This window comes from Scyliorhinus torazame, unplaced genomic scaffold (genome assembly GCF_047496885.1).
Source record: "Scyliorhinus torazame isolate Kashiwa2021f unplaced genomic scaffold, sScyTor2.1 scaffold_396, whole genome shotgun sequence".
In the NCBI taxonomy this organism is placed as follows: domain Eukaryota; kingdom Metazoa; phylum Chordata; class Chondrichthyes; order Carcharhiniformes; family Scyliorhinidae; genus Scyliorhinus; species Scyliorhinus torazame.
In genome coordinates this window covers 1-24,013 of record NW_027308123.1, presented here as the reverse complement: position 1 = coordinate 24,013, position 24,013 = coordinate 1, and the positions used below count along the sequence as shown (strand labels likewise).

At 52.6% G+C, this 24,013-nt stretch overlaps 1 protein-coding gene across 1 annotated transcript in view; it reads right to left on the bottom strand.

Moving 5' to 3' along the window:
• The window catches only part of LOC140406271 (ankyrin repeat domain-containing protein 13D-like), a gene marked incomplete at its 3' end in the record, with an annotated part of 181,103 nt that extends 164,414 nt beyond the window's left edge, over positions 1 to 16,689 (bottom strand). Inside the window, exons 1-2 of the mRNA XM_072494381.1 lie at positions 16,639 to 16,689; positions 10,788 to 10,931 (exon numbers count right to left, since the gene is read on the bottom strand). Of these exons, the coding sequence (XP_072350482.1) occupies positions 10,788 to 10,931; positions 16,639 to 16,663 (169 nt within the window). The remainder of the gene's footprint in view (positions 1 to 10,787; positions 10,932 to 16,638) is intronic.
• Positions 16,690 to 24,013: the final 7,324 nt, after the last annotated feature.

The window sequence follows — 24,013 nt, the reverse complement described above, 5'->3', positions numbered from 1 at the left end:
GATGTGGACAGTGTTTGATGTGGACAGTGTTTGATGTGGACAGTGTTTGATGGGGATGATGGGGACAGTGTTTGATGGGGACAGTGTTTGATGTGGACAGTGTTTGATGGGGACAGTGTAGAGGGTGTTTGATGGGGACAGTGTAAAGGGTGTTTGATGTGGACAGTGTTTGATGTGGACAGAGTTTGATGGGGACAGTGTTTGATGGGGACAGTGTTTGATGGGGACAGTGTTTGACGGGGACAGTGTTTGACGGGGACAGTGTTTGATGGGGACAGTGCGGAGGGTGTTTGATGGGGACAGTGTGGAGGGAGTGATTGATGGGGACAGTGTTTGATGGGGACAGTGTTTGATGGGGACAGTGTTTGATGTGTACAGTGTTTGATGTGTACAGTGTTTGAAGGGGACAATGTTTGATGGGGACAGTGTAGAGGGTGTTTGATGGGGACAGTGTGGTGGGAGTGTTTGATGGGGACAGTGTTTGATGTGGACAGTGTTTGATGGGGACAGTGTTTGATGGGGACAGTGTTTGAAGGGGACAGTGTTTGATGGGGACAGTGTTTGATGGGGACAGTGTTTGATGGGGACAGTGTTTGAAGGGGACAGTGTTTGATGGGGACAGTGTTTGATGGGGACAGTGTTTGATGTGGACAGTGTTTGATGGGGACAGTGTAGAGGGTGTTTGATGGGGACAGTGTAAAGGGTGTTTGATGTGGACAGTGTTTGATGTGGACAGTGTTTGATGTGGACAGTGTTTGATGTGGACAGTGTTTGATGTGGACAGTGTTTGATGGGGACAGTGTTTGACGGGGACAGTGTTTGACGGGGACAGTGTTTGACGGGGACAGTGTTTGACGGGGACAGTGTTTGACGGGGACAGTGTTTGATGGGGACAGTGCGGAGGGTGTTTGATGGGGACAGTGTGGAGGGAGTGATTGATGGGGACAGTGTTTGATGGGGACAGTGTTTGATGGGGACAGTGTTTGATGTGTACAGTGTTTGAAGGGGACAGTGTTTGATGGGGACAGTGTAGAGGGTGTTTGATGGGGACAGTGTGGTGGGAGTGTTTGATGGGGACAGTGTTTGATGTGGACAGTGTTTGATGGGGACAGTGTTTGATGGGGACAGTGTTTGAAGGGGACAGTGTTTGAAGGGGACAGTGTTTGATGGGGACAGTGTTTGAAGGGGACAGTGTTTGAAGGGGACAGTGTTTGAAGGGGACAGTGTTTGAAGGGGACAGTGTTTGAAGGGGACAGTGTTTGAAGGGGACAGTGTTTGAAGGGGACAGTGTTTGAAGGGGACAGTGTTTGATGGGGACAGTGTTTGATGGGGACAGTGTTTGATGGGGACAGTGTTTGATGGGGACAGTGTTTGATGGGGACAGTGTTTGATGGGGACAGTGTTTGATGTGGACAGTGTTTGATGTGGACAGTGTTTGATGTGGACAGTGTTTGATGGGGACAGTGTTTGATGGGGACAGTGTTTGATGGGGACAGTGTTTGATGGGGACAGTGTTTGATGGGGACAGTGTTTGATGGGGACAGTGTTTGATGGGGACAGTGTTTGATGGGGACAGTGTTTGATGGGGACAGTGTTTGATGGGGACAGTGTTTGATGGGGACAGTGTTTGATGGGGACAGTGTTTGATGGGGACAGTGTTTGATGGGGACAGTGTTTGATGGGGACAGTGTTTGATGGGGACAGTGTTTGATGGGGACAGTGTTTGATGGGGACAGTGTTTGATGGGGACAGTGTTTGATGGGGACAGTGTTTGATGGGGACAGTGTTTGATGGGGACAGTGTTTGATGGGGACAGTGTTTGATGGGGACAGTGTTTGATGGGGACAGTGTTTGATGTGGACAGTGTTTGATGGGGACAGTGGGTGTAAAGTGGGAGAAATCCTTCCGCTGCAGCGTCTTCAGTTGCAGCAAATCGCTCATGACCTTCCACCCTTCACCATCGCCCAGTGCGGAGGGTGTTTGATGGGGACAGTGTAGAGAGTGTTTGATGGGGACAGTGTGGAGGGTGTTTGATGGGGACAGTGCGGAGGGTGTTTGATGGGGACAGTGTGGAGGGTGATTGATGGGGACAGTGTGGAGGGTGTTTGATGGGGACAGTGTGGAGGGTGATTGATGGGGACAGTGTGGAGGGTGTTTGATGGGGACAGTGTGGCGGGTGTTTGATGGGAACAGTGTGGAGGGTGTTTGATGGGAACAGTGTGGAGGGTGATTGATGGGGACAGTGTGAAGGGTGATTGATGGGGACAGTGCGGAGGGTGTTTGATGGGGACAGTGTGGAGGGTGTTTGATGGGGACAGTGTGGAGGGTGATTGATGGGGACAGTGTGGAGGGTGTTTGATGGGGACAGTGTGGCGGGTGTTTGATGGGGACAGTGCGGAGGGTGTTTGATGGGGACAGTGTGGAGGGTGTTTGATGGGGACAGTGTGGCGGGTGTTTGATGGGGACAGTGTGGAGGGTGTTTGATGGGGACAGTGTGGCGGGTGTTTGATGGGGACAGTGTGGAGGGTGTTTGATGGGGACAGTGTGGAGGGTGTTTGATGGGGACAGTGCGGAGGGTGTTTGATGGGGACAGTGTGGAGGGTGTATGATGGGGACAGTGTGGAGGGTGTTTGATGGGGACAGTGTAGAGAGTGTTTGATGGGGACAGTGCGGAGGGTGTTTGATGGGGACAGTGTAGAGGGTGTTTGATGGGGACAGTGTGGAGGGTGTATGATGGGGACAGTGTGGAGGGTGTTTGATGGGGACAGTGTAGAGAGTGTTTGATGGGGACAGTGCGGAGGGTGTTTGATGGGGACAGTGTAGAGTGTGTTTGATGGGGACAGTGTGAAGGGTGTTTGATGGGGACAGTGTAGAGGGTATTTGATGGGGACAGTGTGGAGAGTGTTTGATGGGGACAGTGTAGAGGGTGTTTGATGGGGACAGTGTGGAGGGTGTTTGATGGGGACAGTGTAGAGGGTGTTTGATGGGGACAGTGTGGAGGGTGTTTGATGGGGACAGTGTAGAGGGTGTTTGATGGGGACAGTGTGGAGGGTGTTTGATGGGGACAGTGCGGAGGGTGTTTGATGGGGACAGTTTAGGGGGTGTTTGATGGGGACAGTGTAGAGGGTGTTTGATGGGGACAGTGTGGAGGGTGGTTGATGGGGACAGTGTGGAGGGTGTTTGATGGGGACAGTGTGGCGGGTGTTTGATGGGAACAGTGTGGAGGGTGATTGATGGGGACAGTGTGGAGGGTGTTTGATGGGGACAGTGTGGAGGGTGATTGATGGGGACAGTGTGGAGGGTGTTTGATGGGGACAGTGTGGCGGGTGTTTGATGGGGACAGTGCGGAGGGTGTTTGATGGGGACAGTGTGGCGGGTGTTTGATGGGAACAGTGTGGAGGGTGATTGATGGGGACAGTGTGGAGGGTGATTGATGGGGACAGTGTGGAGAGTGTTTGATGGGGACAGTGTGGAGGGTGTTTGATGGGGACAGTGCGGAGGGTGTTTGATGGGGACAGCGTGGAGGGTGTTTGATGGGGACAGTGTGGAGGGTGTTTGATGGGGACAGTGTGGCGGGTGTTTGATGGGGACAGTGTGGAGGGTGTTTGATGGGGACAGTGTGGCGGGTGTTTGATGGGAACAGTGTGGAGGGTGTTTGATGGGAACAGTGTGGAGGGTGATTGATGGGGACAGTGTGGAGGGTGATTGATGGGGACAGTGTGGAGGGTGTTTGATGGGGACAGTGTGGCGGGTGTTTGATGGGGACAGTGCGGAGGGTGTTTGATGGGGACAGTGTGGAGGGTGTTTGATGGGGACAGTGTGGCGGGTGTTTGATGGGGACAGTGTGGAGGGTGTTTGATGGGGACAGTGTGGCGGGTGTTTGATGGGGACAGTGTGGAGGGTGTTTGATGGGGACAGTGTGGAGGGTGTTTGATGGGGACAGTGCGGAGGGTGTTTGATGGGGACAGTGTGGAGGGTGTATGATGGGGACAGTGTGGAGGGTGTTTGATGGGGACAGTGTAGAGAGTGTTTGATGGGGACAGTGCGGAGGGTGTTTGATGGGGACAGTGTGAAGGGTGTTTGATGGGGACAGTGTAGAGGGTATTTGATGGGGACAGTGTGGAGAGTGTTTGATGGGGACAGTGTAGAGGGTGTTTGATGGGGACAGTGTGGAGGGTGTTTGATGGGGACAGTGTAGAGGGTGTTTGATGGGGACAGTGTGGAGGGTGTTTGATGGGGACAGTGTAGAGGGTGTTTGATGGGGACAGTGTGGAGGGTGTTTGATGGGGACAGTGCGGAGGGTGTTTGATGGGGACAGTTTAGGGGGTGTTTGATGGGGACAGTGTAGAGGGTGTTTGATGGGGACAGTGTGGAGGGTGGTTGATGGGGACAGTGTGGAGGGTGTTTGATGGGGACAGTGTGGCGGGTGTTTGATGGGAACAGTGTGGAGGGTGATTGATGGGGACAGTGTGGAGGGTGTTTGATGGGGACAGTGTGGAGGGTGATTGATGGGGACAGTGTGGAGGGTGTTTGATGGGGACAGTGTGGCGGGTGTTTGATGGGGACAGTGCGGAGGGTGTTTGATGGGGACAGTGTGGCGGGTGTTTGATGGGAACAGTGTGGAGGGTGATTGATGGGGACAGTGTGGAGGGTGATTGATGGGGACAGTGTGGAGAGTGTTTGATGGGGACAGTGTGGAGGGTGTTTGATGGGGACAGTGCGGAGGGTGTTTGATGGGGACAGCGTGGAGGGTGTTTGATGGGGACAGTGTGGAGGGTGTTTGATGGGGACAGTGTGGCGGGTGTTTGATGGGGACAGTGTGGAGGGTGTTTGATGGGGACAGTGTGGCGGGTGTTTGATGGGGACAGTGTGGAGGGTGTTTGATGGGGACAGTGTGGAGGGTGTTTGATGGGGACAGTGCGGAGGGTGTTTGATGGGGACAGTGTGGAGGGTGTATGATGGGGACAGTGTGGAGGGTGTTTGATGGGGACAGTGTAGAGGGTGTTTGATGGGGACAGTGTGGAGAGTGTTTGATGGGGACAGTGTAGAGGGTGTTTGATGGGGACAGTGTAGAGGGTGTTTGGTGGGGACAGTGTGGAGGGTGTTTGATGGGGACAGTGTGGAGGGTGTTTGATGGGGACAGTGTGGAGGGTGATTGATGGGGACAGTGTCGAGGGTGTTTGATGGAGACAGTGTGGAGGGTGTTTGATGGGGACAGTGTAGAGGGTGTTTTATGGGGACAGTGTAGCGGGTGTTTGATGGGGACAGTGTAGAGGGTGTTTGATGGGGACAGTGTAGAGGGTGTTTGGTGGGGACAGTGTGGAGGGTGTTTGATGGGGACAGAGTGGAGGGTGTTTGATGGGGACCGTTTGGAGGGTGTTTGATGGGGACAGTGTGAAGGGTGTTTGATGGGGACAGTGTGGAGGGTGTTTGATGGGGACAGTGTAGAGGGTATTTGATGGGGACAGTGTGGAGAGTGTTTGATGGGACAGTGTAGAGGGGGTTTGATAGGGACAGTGTTTGATGGGGACAGTGTTTGATGGGGACAGTGTTTGATGGGGACAGTGTTTGATGGGGACAGTGTTTGATGTGGACAGTGTTTGATGGGGACAGTGTTTGATGTGGACAATGTGGCGGGAGTGTTTGATGGGGACAGTGTTTGATGGGGATAGTGTTTGATGGGGACAGTGTTTGATGGGGACAGTGTTTGATGTGGACAGTGTTTGATGTGGACATTGTTTGATGGGGACAGTGCGGAGGGTGTTTGATGGGGACAGTGTCGAGGGAGTGATTGATGGGGACAGTGTTTGATGGGGACAGTGTTTGATGGGGACAGTGTTTGATGGGGACAGTGTTTGATGGGGACAGTGTTTGATGGGGACAGTGTTTGATGGGGACAGTGTTTGATGTGGACAGTGTTTGATGTGTACAGTGTTTGAAGGGGACAGTGTTTGAAGGGGACAGTGTAGAGGGTGTTTGATGGGGACAGTGTGGAGGGAGTGTTTGATGGGGACAGTGTTTGATGGGGACAGTGTCGAGGGAGTGATTGATGGGGACAGTGTTTGATGGGGACAGTGTTTGATGGGGACAGTGTTTGATGGGGACAGTGTTTGATGGGGACAGTGTTTGATGGGGACAGTGTTTGATGGGGACAGTGTTTGATGGGGACAGTGTTTGATGGGGACAGTGTTTGATGTGGACAGTGTTTGATGTGGACAGTGTTTGATGTGTACAGTGTTTGAAGGGGACAGTGTAGATGGTGTTTGATGGGGACAGTGTGGAGGGAGTGTTTGATGGGGACAGTGTTTGATGGGGACAGTGTTTGATAGGGACAGTGTTTGATGTGGACAGTGTTTGATGGGGACAGTGTTTGATGGGGACAGTGTTTGATGTGGACAGTGTTTGATGTGGACAGTGTTTGATGGGGACAGTGTTTGATGGGGACAGTGTTTGATGGGGACAGTGTTTGATGGGGACAGTGTTTGATGGGGACAGTGTTTGATGGGGACAGTGTTTGATGGGGACAGTGTTTAATGGGGATGATGGGGGACAGTGTTTGATGGGGACAGTGTTTGATGGGGACAGTGTTTGATGGGGACAGTGCGGAGGGTGTTTGATGGGGACAGTGCGGAGGGTGTTTGATGGGGACAGTGTGGCGGGTGTTTGATGGGGACAGTGTGGAGGGTGTTTGATGGGGACAGTGTGGCGGGTGTTTGATGGGGACAGTGTGGAGGGTGTTTGATGGGGACAGTGTGGAGGGTGTTTGATGGGGACAGTGCGGAGGGTGTTTGATGGGGACAGTGTGGAGGGTGTATGATGGGGACAGTGTGGAGGGTGTTTGATGGGGACAGTGTAGAGAGTGTTTGATGGGGACAGTGCGGAGGGTGTTTGATGGGGACAGTGTGAAGGGTGTTTGATGGGGACAGTGTAGAGGGTATTTGATGGGGACAGTGTGGAGAGTGTTTGATGGCACAGTGTAGAGGGGGTTTGATGGGGACAGTGTTTGATGGGGACAGTGTTTGATGGGGACAGTGTAGAGGGTGTTTGATGGGGACAGTGTAGAGGGTGTTTGATGGGGACAGTGTGGAGGGTGTTTGATGGGGACAGTGTAGCGGGTGTTTGATGGGGACAGTGTGGAGGGTGTTTGATGGGGACAGTGCGGAGGGTGTTTGATGGGGACAGTTTAGGGGGTGTTTGATGGGGACAGTGTAGAGGGTGTTTGATGGGGACAGTGTGGAGGGTGGTTGATGGGGACAGTGTGGAGGGTGTTTGATGGGCCAGTGTGGCGGGTGTTTGATGGGAACAGTGTGGAGGGTGATTGATGGGGACAGTGTGGAGGGTGTTTGATGGGGACAGTGTGGAGGGTGATTGATGGGGACAGTGTGGAGGGTGTTTGATGGGGACAGTGTGGCGGGTGTTTGATGGGGACAGTGCGGAGGGTGTTTGATGGGGACAGTGTGGCGGGTGTTTGATGGGGACAGTGTGAAGGGTGTTTGATGGGGACAGTGTAGAGGGTATTTGATGGGGACAGTGTGGAGAGTGTTTGATGGCACAGTGTAGAGGGGGTTTGATGGGGACAGTGTTTGATGGGGACAGTGTTTGATGGGGACAGTGTAGAGGGTGTTTGATGGGGACAGTGTAGAGGGTGTTTGATGGGGACAGTGTGGAGGGTGTTTGATGGGGACAGTGTAGCGGGTGTTTGATGGGGACAGTGTGGAGGGTGTTTGATGGGGACAGTGCGGAGGGTGTTTGATGGGGACAGTTTAGGGGGTGTTTGATGGGGACAGTGTAGAGGGTGTTTGATGGGGACAGTGTGGAGGGTGGTTGATGGGGACAGTGTGGAGGGTGTTTGATGGGCCAGTGTGGCGGGTGTTTGATGGGAACAGTGTGGAGGGTGATTGATGGGGACAGTGTGGAGGGTGTTTGATGGGGACAGTGTGGAGGGTGATTGATGGGGACAGTGTGGAGGGTGTTTGATGGGGACAGTGTGGCGGGTGTTTGATGGGGACAGTGCGGAGGGTGTTTGATGGGGACAGTGTGGCGGGTGTTTGATGGGAACAGTGTGGAGGGTGATTGATGGGGACAGTGTGGAGGGTGATTGATGGGGACAGTGTGGAGAGTGTTTGATGGGGACAGTGTGGAGGGTGTTTGATGGGGACAGTGTGGAGGGTGTTTGATGGGGACAGTGTGGCGGGTGTTTGATGGGGACAGTGTGGAGGGTGTTTGATGGGGACAGTGTGGAGGGTGTTTGATGGGGACAGTGCGGAGGGTGTTTGATGGGGACAGTGTGGAGGGTGTATGATGGGGACAGTGTGGAGGGTGTTTGATGGGGACAGTGTAGAGGGTGTTTGATGGGGACAGTGTGGAGAGTGTTTGATGGGGACAGTGTAGAGGGTGTTTGATGGGGACAGTGTAGAGGGTGTTTGGTGGGGACAGTGTGGAGGGTGTTTGATGGGGACAGTGTGGAGGGTGTTTGATGGGGACAGTGTGGAGGGTGATTGATGGGGACAGTGTCGAGGGTGTTTGATGGAGACAGTGTGGAGGGTGTTTGATGGGGACAGTGTAGAGGGTGTTTTATGGGGACAGTGTAGCGGGTGTTTGATGGGGACAGTGTAGAGGGTGTTTGATGGGGACAGTGTAGAGGGTGTTTGGTGGGGACAGTGTGGAGGGTGTTTGATGGGGACAGAGTGGAGGGTGTTTGATGGGGACCGTGTGGAGGGTGTTTGATGGGGACAGTGTGAAGGGTGTTTGATGGGGACAGTGTGGAGGGTGTTTGATGGGGACAGTGTAGAGGGTATTTGATGGGGACAGTGTGGAGAGTGTTTGATGGGACAGTGTAGAGGGGGTTTGATAGGGACAGTGTTTGATGGGGACAGTGTTTGATGGGGACAGTGTTTGATGGGGACAGTGTTTGATGTGGACAGTGTTTGATGGGGACAGTGTTTGATGTGGACAATGTGGCGGGAGTGTTTGATGGGGACAGTGTTTGATGGGGATAGTGTTTGATGGGGACAGTGTTTGATGGGGACAGTGTTTGATGTGGACAGTGTTTGATGTGGACATTGTTTGATGGGGACAGTGCGGAGGGTGTTTGATGGGGACAGTGTCGAGGGAGTGATTGATGGGGACAGTGTTTGATGGGGACAGTGTTTGATGGGGACAGTGTTTGATGGGGACAGTGTTTGATGGGGACAGTGTTTGATGGGGACAGTGTTTGATGGGGACAGTGTTTGATGGGGACAGTGTTTGATGTGGACAGTGTTTGATGTGTACAGTGTTTGAAGGGGACAGTGTTTGAAGGGGACAGTGTAGAGGGTGTTTGATGGGGACAGTGTGGAGGGAGTGTTTGATGGGGACAGTGTTTGATGGGGACAGTGTCGAGGGAGTGATTGATGGGGACAGTGTTTGATGGGGACAGTGTTTGATGGGGACAGTGTTTGATGGGGACAGTGTTTGATGGGGACAGTGTTTGATGGGGACAGTGTTTGATGGGGACAGTGTTTGATGGGGACAGTGTTTGATGTGGACAGTGTTTGATGTGTACAGTGTTTGAAGGGGACAGTGTTTGAAGGGGACAGTGTAGAGGGTGTTTGATGGGGACAGTGTGGAGGGAGTGTTTGATGGGGACAGTGTTTGATGGGGACAGTGTTTGATAGGGACAGTGTTTGATGTGGACAGTGTTTGATGGGGACAGTGTTTGATGGGGACAGTGTTTGATGTGGACAGTGTTTGATGGGGACAGTGTTTGATGGGGACAGTGTTTGATGGGGACAGTGTTTGATGGGGACAGTGTTTGATGGGGACAGTGTTTGATGGGGACAGTGTTTAATGGGGATGATGGGGGACAGTGTTTGATGGGGACAGTGTTTGATGGGGACAGTGTTTGATGGGGACAGTGTTTGATGGGGACAGTGTTTGATGGGGACAGTGTTTGATGGGGACAGTGTTTGATGGGGACAGTGTTTAATGGGGATGATGGGGACAGTGTTTGATGGGGACAGTGTTTGATGTGGACAGTGTTTGATGTGGACAGTGTTTGATGGGGACAGTGTTTGATGGGGACAGTGTTTGATGGGGACAGTGTTTGATGGGGATGATAGGGACAGTGTTTGATGTGGACAGTGTTTGATGTGGACAGTGTTTGATGGGGATGATGGGGACAGTGTTTGATGGGGACAGTGTTTGATGTGGACAGTGTTTGATGTGGACAGTGTTTGATGGGGACAGTGTAGAGGGTGTTTGATGGGGACAGTGTAAAGGGTGTTTGATGTGGACAGTGTTTGATGTGGACAGTGTTTGATGTGGACAGAGTTTGATGTGGACAGTGTTTGATGGGGACAGTGTTTGATGGGGACAGTGTTTGATGGGGACAGTGTTTGATGTGGACAGTGTTTGATGGGGACAGTGTTTGATGTGGACAGTGTTTGATGGGGACAGTGTTTGATGGGGACAGTGTTTGATGTGGACAGTGTTTGATGTGGACAGTGTTTGATGGGGACAGTGTTTGATGGGGACAGTGTTTGATGGGGCCAGTGTTTGATGGGGCCAGTGTTTGATGTGGACAGTGTTTGATGGGGACAGTGTTTGATGGGGACAGTGTTTGATGGGGACAGTGTTTGATGGGGACTGTGTTTGATGGGGACAGTGTTTGATGTGGACAGTGTTTGATGTGGACAGTGTTTGATGTGGACAGTGTTTGATGGGGACAGTGGGTGTAAAGTGGGAGAAATCCTTCCGCTGCAGCGTCTTCAGTTGCACCAAATCACTCATGGCCTTTCACCCCTCACCTTCGCCCTTGAAGATGTAGGAGCGTTTCCCTCGCTGCCATGTCATGTGTTCGAAGCCCAGTAACGTTGTGTCGACACGGAGATTGGCTCCACTTTTCCACACTCGATAAACGTCACTTGGGCAGATCTTGGAGACAAGGGGAACTGTAACAGAGAGAGAGAGATTGAGTGCGAACCAGCGAGAGAGAACGAGCGAGAGGGAGAGAGAGAACAGCGAGATCGAGAGAGAAAAAACGAGCGAGACAGAGACAGAGAAAGAGAGAGAGAGGGAACGGCCGAGAGAGAGATAGACGAAGAGAGAGAGAGTGGGTGAGAGAGAGAGAGCTGGAGAGAGAGAGAGACAGAGAGAGAGAGAGACAGAGAGGGAGAGAGAGACAGAGACAGAGAGAGAGGGAGAGACAGAGAGGGACAGACAGAGAGACAGTGACAGAGAGAGACAGAGAGAGAGACAGAGACAGAGAGAGAGACAGAGACAGAGAGAGAGAGGGAGACAGAGAGAGACACAGAGAGAGAGACACACAGAGAGGGAGAGACAGAGAGGGACAGACAGAGAGACAGTGACAGAGAGAGAGAGAGAGAGAGAGGGAAGACAGAGAGAGACAGAGACAGAGAGAGAGGGAGACAGAGAGAGACAGAGAGACAGAAAGAGAGACAGAGAGAGAGGGAGACAGAAGGAGAGACAGAGAGAGAGAGATAGAGAGAGACAGAGAGAGAGACACACAGAGAGGGAGAGACAGAGAGGGACAGACAGAGAGACAGTGACAGAGAGAGAGAGAGAGAGAGGGAAGACAGAGAGAGACAGAGACAGAGAGAGAGGGAGACAGAGAGAGACAGAGAGACAGAAGGAGAGACAGAGAGAGAGAGACAGAAGGAGAGACAGAGAGAGAGAGATAGAGAGAGACAGAGATAGGGAGACAGAGAGAGAGACAGAGAGACAGAAGGAGAGACAGAAGGAGAGACAGAGAGAGCGAGAGACAGAGAGAGACAGAGAGAGAGAGAGACAGAGAGAGATGGGTGATGGTAAGAGGGGCTGGGAGGAAGCAGTCAGTACAGGGATCCCCTGCGGTCGTTCCCCTGAGTAACAAGTATACCGCTTTGGATACTTGTTGGGGGGGACTTACCAGGGGTAAGCCATGGGGTGCAGGTCTCTGGCACAGAGTCTATCCCTGTTGCTCAGAAGGGAAGGGGGGAGAGGAGTAGAGCATTAGTAATTGGGGACTCTATAGTTCGGAGATAGATAGGAGATTCTGTGGGAACGAGAGAGACTCGCGGTTGGTGTGTTGCCTCCCAGGTGCCAGGGTCCGTGATGTCTCGGATCGTGCTTTTGGGATGCTTAAGGGGGAGGGGGAGCAGCCCCAAGTCGTGGTCCACATAGGTACCAACGACATAGGTAGGAAAAGGGAGGGGGATGTAAGGCTGGAATTCAGGGAGCTAGGGTGGAAACTTAGATCTAGGACAACCAGAGTTATTAACTCTGGGTTGTTATCCGTGCCACGTGCTAGCGAGACGCGGAATAGGGAGAGAGAGGAGTTGAACACGTGGCGACAGAGATGGTGCAGGAGGGAGGGTTTCAGATTTCTGGATAATTGGGGCTCATTCTGGGGTCGGTGGGACTTCCACAAACGGGATGGTCTACACCTGGACCAGAGGGGTACCAATACCCTGGGGGGGGGAAATTTGCTAATGCTCTGCGGGATGGTTTAAAACTAGTTCAGCAGGGGCTTGGGAACCTGAATTGTAGCTCCAGTATACAGGACGTTGAGAGTAGTGAGGTCATGAGTAAGGTTTTAAAGTTGCAGGAGTGTACCGGCAGGCAGGAAGGTGATTTAAAGTGTGTCTTCTTCAATGCCAGGAGCATCCGGAATAAGGTGGGTGAACTTGCGGCATGAGTTGGTACCTGGGACTTCGATGTTGTGGCCATTTCGGAGACATGGATAGAGCAGGGACAGGAATGGTTGTTGCAGGTGCCGGGGTTTAGATATTTCAGTAAGCTCAGGGAAGGTGGTAAAAGAGGGGGAGGGGTGGCATTGTTAGTCAAGGACAGTATTACGGTGGCTGAAAGGACGTTTGATGAAGTCACACGGGATCAGGGGTGAACTGGCAAGGTGGATACAGAACTGGCTAGGCCATAGAAGGCAGAGGGTAGCAATGGAGGGATGCTTTTCTAATTGGAGGGCTGTGACCAGTGGTGTTCCACAGGGATCAGTGCTGGGACCTTTGCTCTTTGTAGTATATATAAATGATTTGGAGGAAAATGTAACTGGTCTGATTAGTAAGTTTGCAGACGACACAAAGGTTGGTGGAATTGCGGATAGCGATGAGGACTGTCTGAGGATACAGCAGGATTTAGATTGTCTGGAGACTTGGGCGGAGAGATGGCAGATGGAGTTTAACCTGGACAAATGTGAGGTAATGCATTTTGGAAGGGCTAATGCAGGTAGGGAATATACAGTGAATGGTAGAACCCTCAAGAGTATTGAAAGTCAAAGAGATCTAGGAGTACAGGTCCACAGATCACTGAAAGGGGCTACACAGGTGGAGAAGGTAGTCAAGAAGGCATACGGCATGCTTGCCTTCATTGGCCGGGGCATTGAGTATAAGAATTGGCAAGTCATGTTGCAGCTGTATAGAACCTTAGTTAGACCACACTTGGAGTATAGTGTTCAATTCTGGTCGCCACACTACCAGAAGGATGTGGAGGCTTTAGAGAGGGTGCAGAAGAGATTTACCAGAATGTTGCCTGGTATGGAGGGCATAAGCTATGAGGAGCGATTGAATAAACTCGGTTTGTTCTCACTGGAACGAAGGAGGTTGAGGGGCGACCTGATAGAGGTATACAAAATTATGAGGGGCATAGACAGAGTGGATAGTCAGAGGCTTTTCCCCAGGGTAGAGGGGTCAATTACTAGGGGGCATAGGTTTAAGGTGAGAGGGGCAAAGTTTAGAGTAGATGTACGAGGCAAGTTTTTTACGCAGAGGGTAGTGGGTGCCTGGAACTCACTACCGGAGGAGGTAGTGGAAGCAGGGACGATAGGGACATTGAAGGGGCATCTTGACAAATATATGAATAGGATGGGAATAGAAGGATACGGACCCAGGAAGTGTAGAAGATTGTAGTTTAGTCGGGCAGTATGGTCGGCACGGGCTTGGAGGGCCGAAGGGCCTGTTCCTGTGCTGTACATTTCTTTGTTCTTTGTTCTTTGAGGACTCGTCTACTGAGGCAGTATGGGCTGAGGTTAGAAACAGGAAAGGAGAGGTCACCCTGTTAGGGGTTTTCTATAGACCTCCGAAAAGTTCCAGAGATGTAGAGGAAAGGATTGCAAAGATGATTCTGGATAGGAGCGAAAGCAACAGGGTAGTTGTTATGGGGGACTTTAACTTTCCAAATATTGACTGGAAACGCTATAGTTTGAGAACTTGAGATGGGTCTGTTTTTGTCCAATGTGTGCAGGAGGGTTTCCTGATACAGTATGCAGATAGGCGAACGAGAGGCGAGGCCATATTGGATTTGGTACTGGGTAATGAACCAGGACAGGTGTTAGATTTGGAGGTAGGTGAGCACTTTTGGTGATAGTGACCACAATTCGATTACGTTTACTTTAGTGATGGAATACTTTAGTATATACTGCAGGGCAAGAGTTATATCTGGGGGAAAGGCAATTATGATGCGATGAGGCAAGACTTAGGATGCATCGGATGGAGAGGAAAACTGCAGGGGATGGGCACAATGGAAATGTGGAGCTTGTTCGAGGAACAGCTACTGCGTGTGATTGATAAGTATGTACCTGTCAGGCAGGGAGGAAGTGGTCGAGCGAGGGAACCGTGGTTTACTAAAGCAGTCAAAACACTTGTCAAGCGGAAGAAGGAGACTTATGGAAAGATGAGACATGAAGGTTCAGTTAGGGCGCTCGAGAGTTACAAGTTAGCTAGGAAGGATCTAAAGAGAGAGCTAAGAAGAGCCAGGAGGGGACATGAGAGGTCTTTGGCAGGTAGGATCAAGGATAACCCTAAAGCTTTCTATAGATATGTCAGGAATAAAAGAATGACTCGGGTAAGAGTAGGGCCAGTCAAGGACAGTAGTGGGAAGTTGTGCGTGGAGTCTGAGGAGATAGGAGAGGTGCTAAATGAATATTTTTCATCAGTATTCACACAGGAAAAAGACAATGTTGTCGAGGAGAATACTGAGATTCAGGCTACTAGACTAGAAGGGCTTGAGGTTCATAAAGAGGAGGTGTTAGCAATTCTGGAAAGTGGGAAAATAGATAAGTCCCCTGGGCCGGATGGGATTTATCCTAGGATTCTCTGGGAAGCTAGGGAGGAGATTGCTGAGCCTTTGATCTTTAAGTCATCTTTGTCTACAGGAATGTGCCAGAAGACTGGAGGATAGCAAATGTTGTCCCCTTGTTCAAGAAGGGGAGTAGAGACAACCCCGGTAACTATAGACCAGTGAGCCTTACTTCTGTTGTGGGCAAAGTCTTGGAAAGGTTTATAAGAGATAGGATGTATAATCATCTGGAAAGGAATAATTTGATTAGAGATAGTCAACACGGTTTTGTGAAGGGTAGGTCGTGCCTCACAAACCTTATAGAGTTCTTTGAGAAGGTGACCAAACAGGTGGATGAGGGTAAAGCAGTTGATGTGGTGTATATGGATTTCAGTAAAGCGTTTGATAAGGTTCCCCACGGTAGGCTACTGCAGAAAATACGTAAGCATGGGATTCAGGAAGATTTAGCAGTTTGGATCAGAAATTGGCTAGCTGGAAGAAGACAAAGGGTGGTGGTTGATGGGAAATGTTCAGACTGGAGTCCAGTCACTAGTGGTGTACCACAAGGATCTGTTTTGGGGCCACTGCTGTTTGTCATTTTTATAAATGACCTGGAGGAGGGTGTAGAAGGATGGGTGAGTAAATTTGCAGATGACACTAAAGTCGGTGGAGTTGTGGACAGTGCGGAAGGATGTTACAAGTTACAGAGGGACATAGATAAGCTGCAGCGCTGGGCTGAGAGGTGGCAAATGGAATTTAATGCAGAAAAGTGTGAGGTGATTCATTTTGGAAGGAATAACAGGAAGACTGAGTACTGGGCTAATGGTAAGATTCTTGGCAGTGTGGATGAGCAGAGAGATCTCGGTGTCCATGTACATAGATCCCTGAAAGTTGCCACCCAGGTTGAGAGGGTCGTTAAGAAGGCGTACGGTGTGTTAGCTTTTATTGGTAAAGGGATTGAGTTTCTGAGCCATGAGGTCATGTTGCAGCTGTACAAAACTGTGGTGCGGCCGCATTTCGAGTATTGCGTGAAATTCTGGTCGCCGCATTATAGGAAGGATGTGGAAGCATTGGAAAGGGTGCAGAGGAGATTTACCAGAATGTTGCCTGGTATGGAGGGAAGATCTTATGAGGAAAGGCTGAGGGACTTGAGGCTGTTTTCGTTAGAGAGAAGGTTAAGAGGTGACTTAATTGAGGCATACAAGATGATCAGAGGATTGGATAGGGTGGACAGTGAGAGCCTTTTTCCTCGGATGGTGATGTCTAGCACGAGGGGACATCGCTTTAAATTGAGGGGAGATAGATATAGGACAGATGTCAGAGGTAGGTTCTTTACTCAGAGAGTAGTAAGGGCGTGGAATGCCCTGCCTGCAACAGTAGTGGACTCGCCAACACTAAGGGCATTCAAATGGTCATTGGATAGACATATGGACGATAAGGGAATAGTGTAGATGGGCTTTAGAGTGGTTTCACAGGTCGACGCAACATCGAGGGGCCGAAGGGCCTGTACTGCGCTGGAATGTTCTATGTTCCAGGTCTTCACGTTGTTTGCTGTGAATCTGAGTTGATCGGATTATTGACACTCACCCCAGCTTGTGAATTCCCATTTCATTTCAACGTAAAAGTCGGAGGCCTGTGGAGGAAAGCAAGATTAGAGCCGACTATCATCCTTAAAATCCAAAATCCCGAAATCTGTAAACCTTCCCACTGACTCCCACAGCGCTCACTGAACAGTGATTCCATCTTGCAGCCGGAAAACACCGCCCCCTCCTCCCCACAATGTAGCAGCAACATTTTCCCCGTGCGGAAGGTTTACTGCCTGCTGCTCCCGCTCCCTCCTTTCTCCCGCTCCCTCCCAATCTCAGTCTGCAACCTTGGTGCAAAGTTTCAAAGCACGCTGTTCTGTCGGTGGTGCAATTGATCTCTGACTGACCCCAGCATAGGTTATTGGAGCAACAGTGGGTGCTCTTTAGAGCGTGCACGTTACCAGATGCACCCCCCCCCCACCTCAAGGGGGGATTAATACCTGGTGTGCCACAAGGAACAGCGGTTATGCCATCTCTGTCAGAACAATTGAACTCTGAATGACCACAACCGGGCCTTACTGAGCAACGATTAGACGTGACAGGAAGGTTGATCTCTTCAGCAGAATAATATCCGGAGCATTGACAGAGAAAATGCTGACACTCCCGGGGAAGGATCGGTATTCCACATTCCACACACGCAGAGCCAGAAACCACCTGATTCCAGTTAGTCGCGCGGGGGGGGGGGGGCGGGGGTAATGGACTGTACCATACCGAGCGGGGTTGAATGGACTGTACCATACCGAGCGGGGGTAATGGACTGTACCATACCGAGCGGGGGTGAATGGACTGTACCAGACCGAGCAGGGTAATGGACTGTACCATACCGAGCGGGGGTAATGGACTGTACCATACCGAGCGGGGTGAATGGACTGTACCATAACGAGCGGGGTGAATGGACTGTACCATACCAAGTGGGGGAGAATGGACTGTACCATACCGAGCGGGGAGAATGGACTGTACCATACCGAGCGGGGGTAATGGACTGTACCATACCGAGCGGGGTGAATGGACTGTACCATACCGAGCGGGGTGAATGGACTGTACCATACCAAGTGGGGGAGAATGGACTGTACCATACCGAGCGGGGAGAATGGACTGTACCATACCGAGCGGGGGTGAATGGACTGTACCATACCGAGCGGGGGTGAATGGACTGTACCATACCGAGCGGGGGTAATGGACTGTACCATACCGAGCGGGGTGAATGGACTGTACCATACCAAGTGGGGGAGAATGGACTGTACCATACCGAGCGGGGAGAATGGACTGTACCATACCGAGCGGGGGTAATGGACTGTACCATACCGAGCGGGGTGAATGGACTGTACCATACCGAGCGGGGTGAATGGACTGTACCATACCAAGTGGGGGAGAATGGACTGTACCATACCGAGCGGGGAGAATGGACTGTACCATACCGAGCGGGGGTGAATGGACTGTACCATACCGAGCGGGGGTAATGGACGGTACCATACCGAGCGGGGTTAATGGACGGTACCATACCGAGCGGGGGTAATGGACTGAACCACACCGAGCGGGGGTAATGGACGGTACCATACCGAGCGGGATGAATGGACTGTACCATACCGAGCGGGGTTAATGGACGGTACCATACCGAGTGGGGGTAATGGACTGAACCACACCGAGCGGGGGGGTAATGGACTGTACCACACCGAGCAGGGTGAATGGACTGTACCATACCGAGCGGGGGTAATGGACTGTACCTTACGGGGTCGGGGTGAATGGACTGCACCATACCGAGCAGGGTGAATGGACTGTACCATACCGAGCGGGGTGAATGGACTGTACCATAGCGAGCGGGGTGAATGGACTGTACCATACCGAGCGGGGTGAATGGACTGTACCATACCGAGCGGGGTAATGGTCTGTACCATACCGAGCGGGGTAATGGTCTGTACCATACCGAGCGGGGTGAATGGACTGTACCATACCGAGCGGGGTGAATGGACTGTACCATACTGAGCGGGGTAATGGTCTGTACCATACCGAGCGGGGTGAATGGACTGTACCATACCGAGCGGGGTAATGGTCTGTACCATACCGAGCGGGGTAATGGACTGTACCATACCGAGCGGGGTGAATGGACTGTACCATACCGAGCGGGGTAATGGACTGTACCATACCGAGCGGGGGTGAATGGACTGTACCTTACAGAGCGGGGTTAATGGACTGTACCATACCGAGCGGGGGTGAATGGACTGTACCTTACGGAGCGGAGTTAATGGACTGTACCATACCGAGCGGGGGTAATGGACTGTACCACACCGAGCTGGGATGAATGGACTGTACCATACCGAGCGGGGGTAATGGACTGTACCATACCGAGCAGGTGTAATGGACTGTACCAGACCGAGCGGGGGGGGGTAATGGACTGTACCTTACGGAGCGGGGTGAATGGACTGTACCATACCGAGTGGGGGTGAATGGACTGTACCATACCGAGTGGGGGTAATGGACTGTACCATACCGAGCGAGGGTAATGGACTGTACCTTACGGAGCGGGGTTAATGGACTGTACCATTCTGAGCGGGGTGAATGGACTGTACCATACCGAGCGGGGGTTAATGGACCGTACCACACCGAGCGGGGTGAATGGACTGTACCATACCGAGGGGGTTAATGGACTGTACCTTACGAAGCGGGATGAATGGACTGTACCATACCGAGAGGGGAGAATGGACTGTACCATACCGAGCGGGGGGTAATAGACTGTACCATACCGAGCGGGGGTAATGGACTGTACCATACCGAGCGGGGTGAATGGACTGTACCATACCGAGCGGGGGTGAATGGACTGTACCTTACGGAGCGGAGTTAATCGACTGCACCACACCGAGCTGGGATGAATGGACTGTACCATACCGAGCGGGGGTAATGGACTGTACCTGACGGAGCGGGGGAAATGGACTGTACCATACCGAGCAGGTGTAATGGACTGTACCAGACCGAGCGGGGGGGGGTAATGGACTGTACCTTACGGAGCGGGGTGAATGGACTGTACCATACCGAGTGGGGGTGAATGGACTGTACCATACCGAGAGGGGTAATGGACTGTACCATACCGAGCGAGGGTAATGGACTGTACCTTACGGAGCGGGGTTAATGGACTGTACCATTCTGAGTGGGGTGAATGGACTGTACCATACCGAGCGGGGGGTAATGGACCGTACCACACCGAGCGGGGTGAATGGACTGTACCATACCGAGGGGGTTAATGGACTGTACCTTACGAAGCGGGATGAATGGACTGTACCATACCGAGCGGGGGGTAATAGACTGTACCATACCGAGCGGGGGTAATGGACTGTACCATACCGAGCGGGGTGAATGGACTGTACCATACCGAGCGGGGGTGAATGGACTGTACCTTACGGAGCGGAGTTAATCGACTGCACCACACCGAGCTGGGATGAATGGACTGTACCATACCGAGCGGGGGTAATGGACTGTACCTGACGGAGCGGGGGAAATGGACTGTACCATACCGAGCGGGGGTAATGGACTGTACCTGACGGAGCGGGGTGAATGGACTGTACCATACCGAGCGGGGGTGAATGGACTGTACCTTACGGAGCGGAGTTAATCGACTGCACCACACCGAGCTGGGATGAATGGACTGTACCAGACCGAGCGGGGGGGGTAATGGACTGTACCATACCGAGTGGGGGTGAATGGACTGTACCATACCGAGCGGGGGGTAATGGACTGTACCTTACGGAGCGGGGTGAATGGACTGTACCATACCGAGTGGGGGTGAATGGACTGTACCATACCGAGTGGGGGTAATGGACTGTACCATACCGAGCGAGGGTAATGGACTGTACCTTACGGAGCGGGGTTAATGGACTGTACCATTCTGAGCGGGGTGAATGGACTGTACCATACCGAGCGGGGTGTAATGGACCGTACCACACCGAGCTGGGTGAATGGACTGTACCATACCGAGGGGGTTAATGGACTGTACCTTACGAAGCGGAATGAATGGACTGTACCATACCGAGAGGTGAGAATGGACTGTACCATACCGAGCGGGGGGTAATGGACTGTACCATACCGAGCGGGGGGTAATGGACCGTACCGAGCGGGGTGAATGGACTGTACCATACCGAGGGGGTTAATGGACTGTACCTTACGAAGCGGGATGAATGGACTGTACCATACCGAGAGTGGAGAATGGACTGTACCAAACCGAGCGGGGGGTAATGGACTGTACCATACCGAGCGGGGGTAATGGACTGTACCATACTGAGCAGGGGATAATGGACTGTACCATACCGAGCGGGGTGAATAGACTGTACCATACCGAGCGGGATGAATGGACTGTACCTTACGGAGCGGGGTTAATGGACTGTTCCATACCGAGCGGGGTTAATGGACTGTACCATAGTGAGCGGGGTGAATGAACTGTACCATACAGAGCGGGGGTAATGGACTGTACCTTACCCAGCGGTGTGAATGGACTGTACCATACCCAGCGGGTGGAATGGACTGTACCATACCGAGCGGGGTGAATGGACTGTACCACACCGAGCGGGGTGAATGGACTGTACCATACCGAGCAGGGAGAATGGACTGTACCATACCGAGCGGGGTGAATGGACTGTACCATACCGAGCGGGGTGAATGGACTGTACCATACCTTGCGGGGTGAATGGACTGTACCATACTGAGTGGGGGGAATGGACTGTACCACACCGAACGGGGTGAATGGACTGTACCACACCGAGCGGGGTGAATGGACTGTACCACACCGTGAGGGGTGAATGGACTGTACCATACCGAGCGGGGAGAATGGACTGTACCATACCGAACGGGGTGAATGGACCTTACCACACCGAGCGGGGCGAATGGACTGTACCACACCGAGCGGGGTGAATGGACTGTACCATACCGAGCGGGGTGAATGGACTGTACCACACCGAGCGTGGTGAATGGACTTTACCACACCGAGCGGGGTGAATGGACTGTACCATACCAAGCAGATGAATGGACTGTACCATACCGAGAGGGGTGAATGGACTGTACCATACAGAGTGGGGTGAATGGACTGTAGCATACCGAGCGTGGTGAATGGACTGTACCATACCGAACGGGGTGAATGGACTGTACCACACCGAGCGGGGTGAATGGACTGTACCACACCGAGCGGGGTGAATGGACTGTACCATACCGAGCGGGGTGAATGGACTGTACCATACCGAGCGTGGTGAATGGACTGTACCACACCGAGCGTGGTGAATGGACTTTACCACACCGAGCGGGGTGAATGGACTGTACCATACCGAGCAGATGAATGGACTGTACCATACCGAGAGGGGTGAATGGACTGTACCATACAGAGCGGGGTGAATGGACTGTAGCATACCGAGCGTGGTGAATGGACTGTACCACACCGAGCGGGGAGAATGGACTGTACCACACCGAGCGGGGAGAATGGACTGTACCACACCGAGCGGGGTGAATGGACTGTACCATACCGAGCGGGGTGAATGGACTGTACCATACCGAGCGGGGTGAATGGACTGTACCATACCGAGCGGGGTGAATGGACTGTACCATGCCGAGCGGGGTGAATGGACTGTACCATACCGAGTGGGGTCAATGGACTGTACCACACCGAGCGGGGTGAATGGAGTGCACCATACCGAGCGGGGGTGAATGGACTGTACCTTACGGAGCGGGGGAAATGGACTGTACCATACCGAGCGGGGTGAATGGACTGTACCATACCGAGCGGGGTGAATGGACTGTACCATACCGAGAGGGGTGAATGGACTGTACCATACCGAACGGGGTGAATGGACTGTACCACACCGAGCGGGGTGAATGGACTGTACCATACCGAGCGGGGTGAATGGACTGTACCATACCGAGCGGGGGATAATGGACTGTACCATACCGAGCGGGGTGAATGGACTGTACCATACCAAGCAAGGGTAATGGACTGTACCACACAGAGCGGGGAGAATGGACTGTACCACACCGAGCGGGGAGAATGGACTGTACCACACCGAGCGGGGTGAATGGACTGTACCATACCGAGCGGGGTGAATGGACTGTACCATACCGAGCGGGGTGAATGGACTGTACCAGGCCGAGCGGGGTGAATGGACTGTACCATACCGAGCTGGGGTAATGGACTGTACCTTACGGAGCGCGATTAATGGACTGTACCATACTGAGCGGGGGTGAATGGACTGTACCGGAGTGGGGGGGTAATGGACTGTACCATACCGACAGGAGAGAATGGACTGTACCATACCGAGCGGGGGATAATGGACTGTACCATACCGAGCGGGGTTAATGGACTGTACCTTACGAAGCGGGGTGAATGGACTGTACCATACCGAGCGGGGTGAATGGACTGTACCATACCGAGAGGGGACAATGGACTGTACCATACCGAGCGGTGGGGTAATGGACTGGACCATACCGAGCGGGGGTAATAGACTGTACCATACCGAGTGGGGGGTAATGGACTTTACCATACCGAGCGGGGTTCATGGACTGTACCATACCGAGCGGGGTGAATGGAGTGCACCATACCGAGCGGGGGGTAATGGACTGTACCTTACGGAGCGGGGGAAATGGACTGTACCATACCGAGCGGGGGGGGGGGGGGGGGGTTTAATGGACTGTACCTTACGGAGCGGGGTGAATGGACTGTACCATACCGAGTGGGGGTAATGGACTGTACCATACCAAGCGAGGGTAATGGACTCTACCACACCGAGCGGGAGAATGGACTGTACCACACCGAGCGGGGAGAATGGACTGTACCACACCGAGCGGGGAGAATGGACTGTACCACACCGAGCGGTGTGAATGGACTGTACCATACCTAGCGGGGTGAATGGACTGTACCATACCTAGCGGGGTGAATGGACTGTACCATGCCGAGCGGGGTGAATGGACTGTACCATACCGAGCTGGGGTAATGGACTGTACCTTACGGAGCGCGGTTAATGGACTGTACCATACTGAGCGGGGTGAATGGACTGTACCGGGGGGGGGGGGGGGGGGTAATGGACTGTACCATACCGACAGGGGAGAATGGACTGTACCATACCGAGCGGGGGGTAATGGACTGTACCATACTGAGCGGGGTTAATGGACTGTACCTTACGAAGCGGGGTGAATGGACTGTACCATACCGAGAGGGGACAATGGACTGTACCATACCGAGCGGTGGGGTAATGGACTGTACCATACTGAGCGGGGGGTAATAGACTGTACCATACCGAGCGGGGGGTAATGGACTGTACCATACCGAGCGGGGTGACTGGACTGTACCTTACGGAGCGGGGTTAATGGACTGTACCATACCGAGCGGGGTTCATGGACTGTACCATACT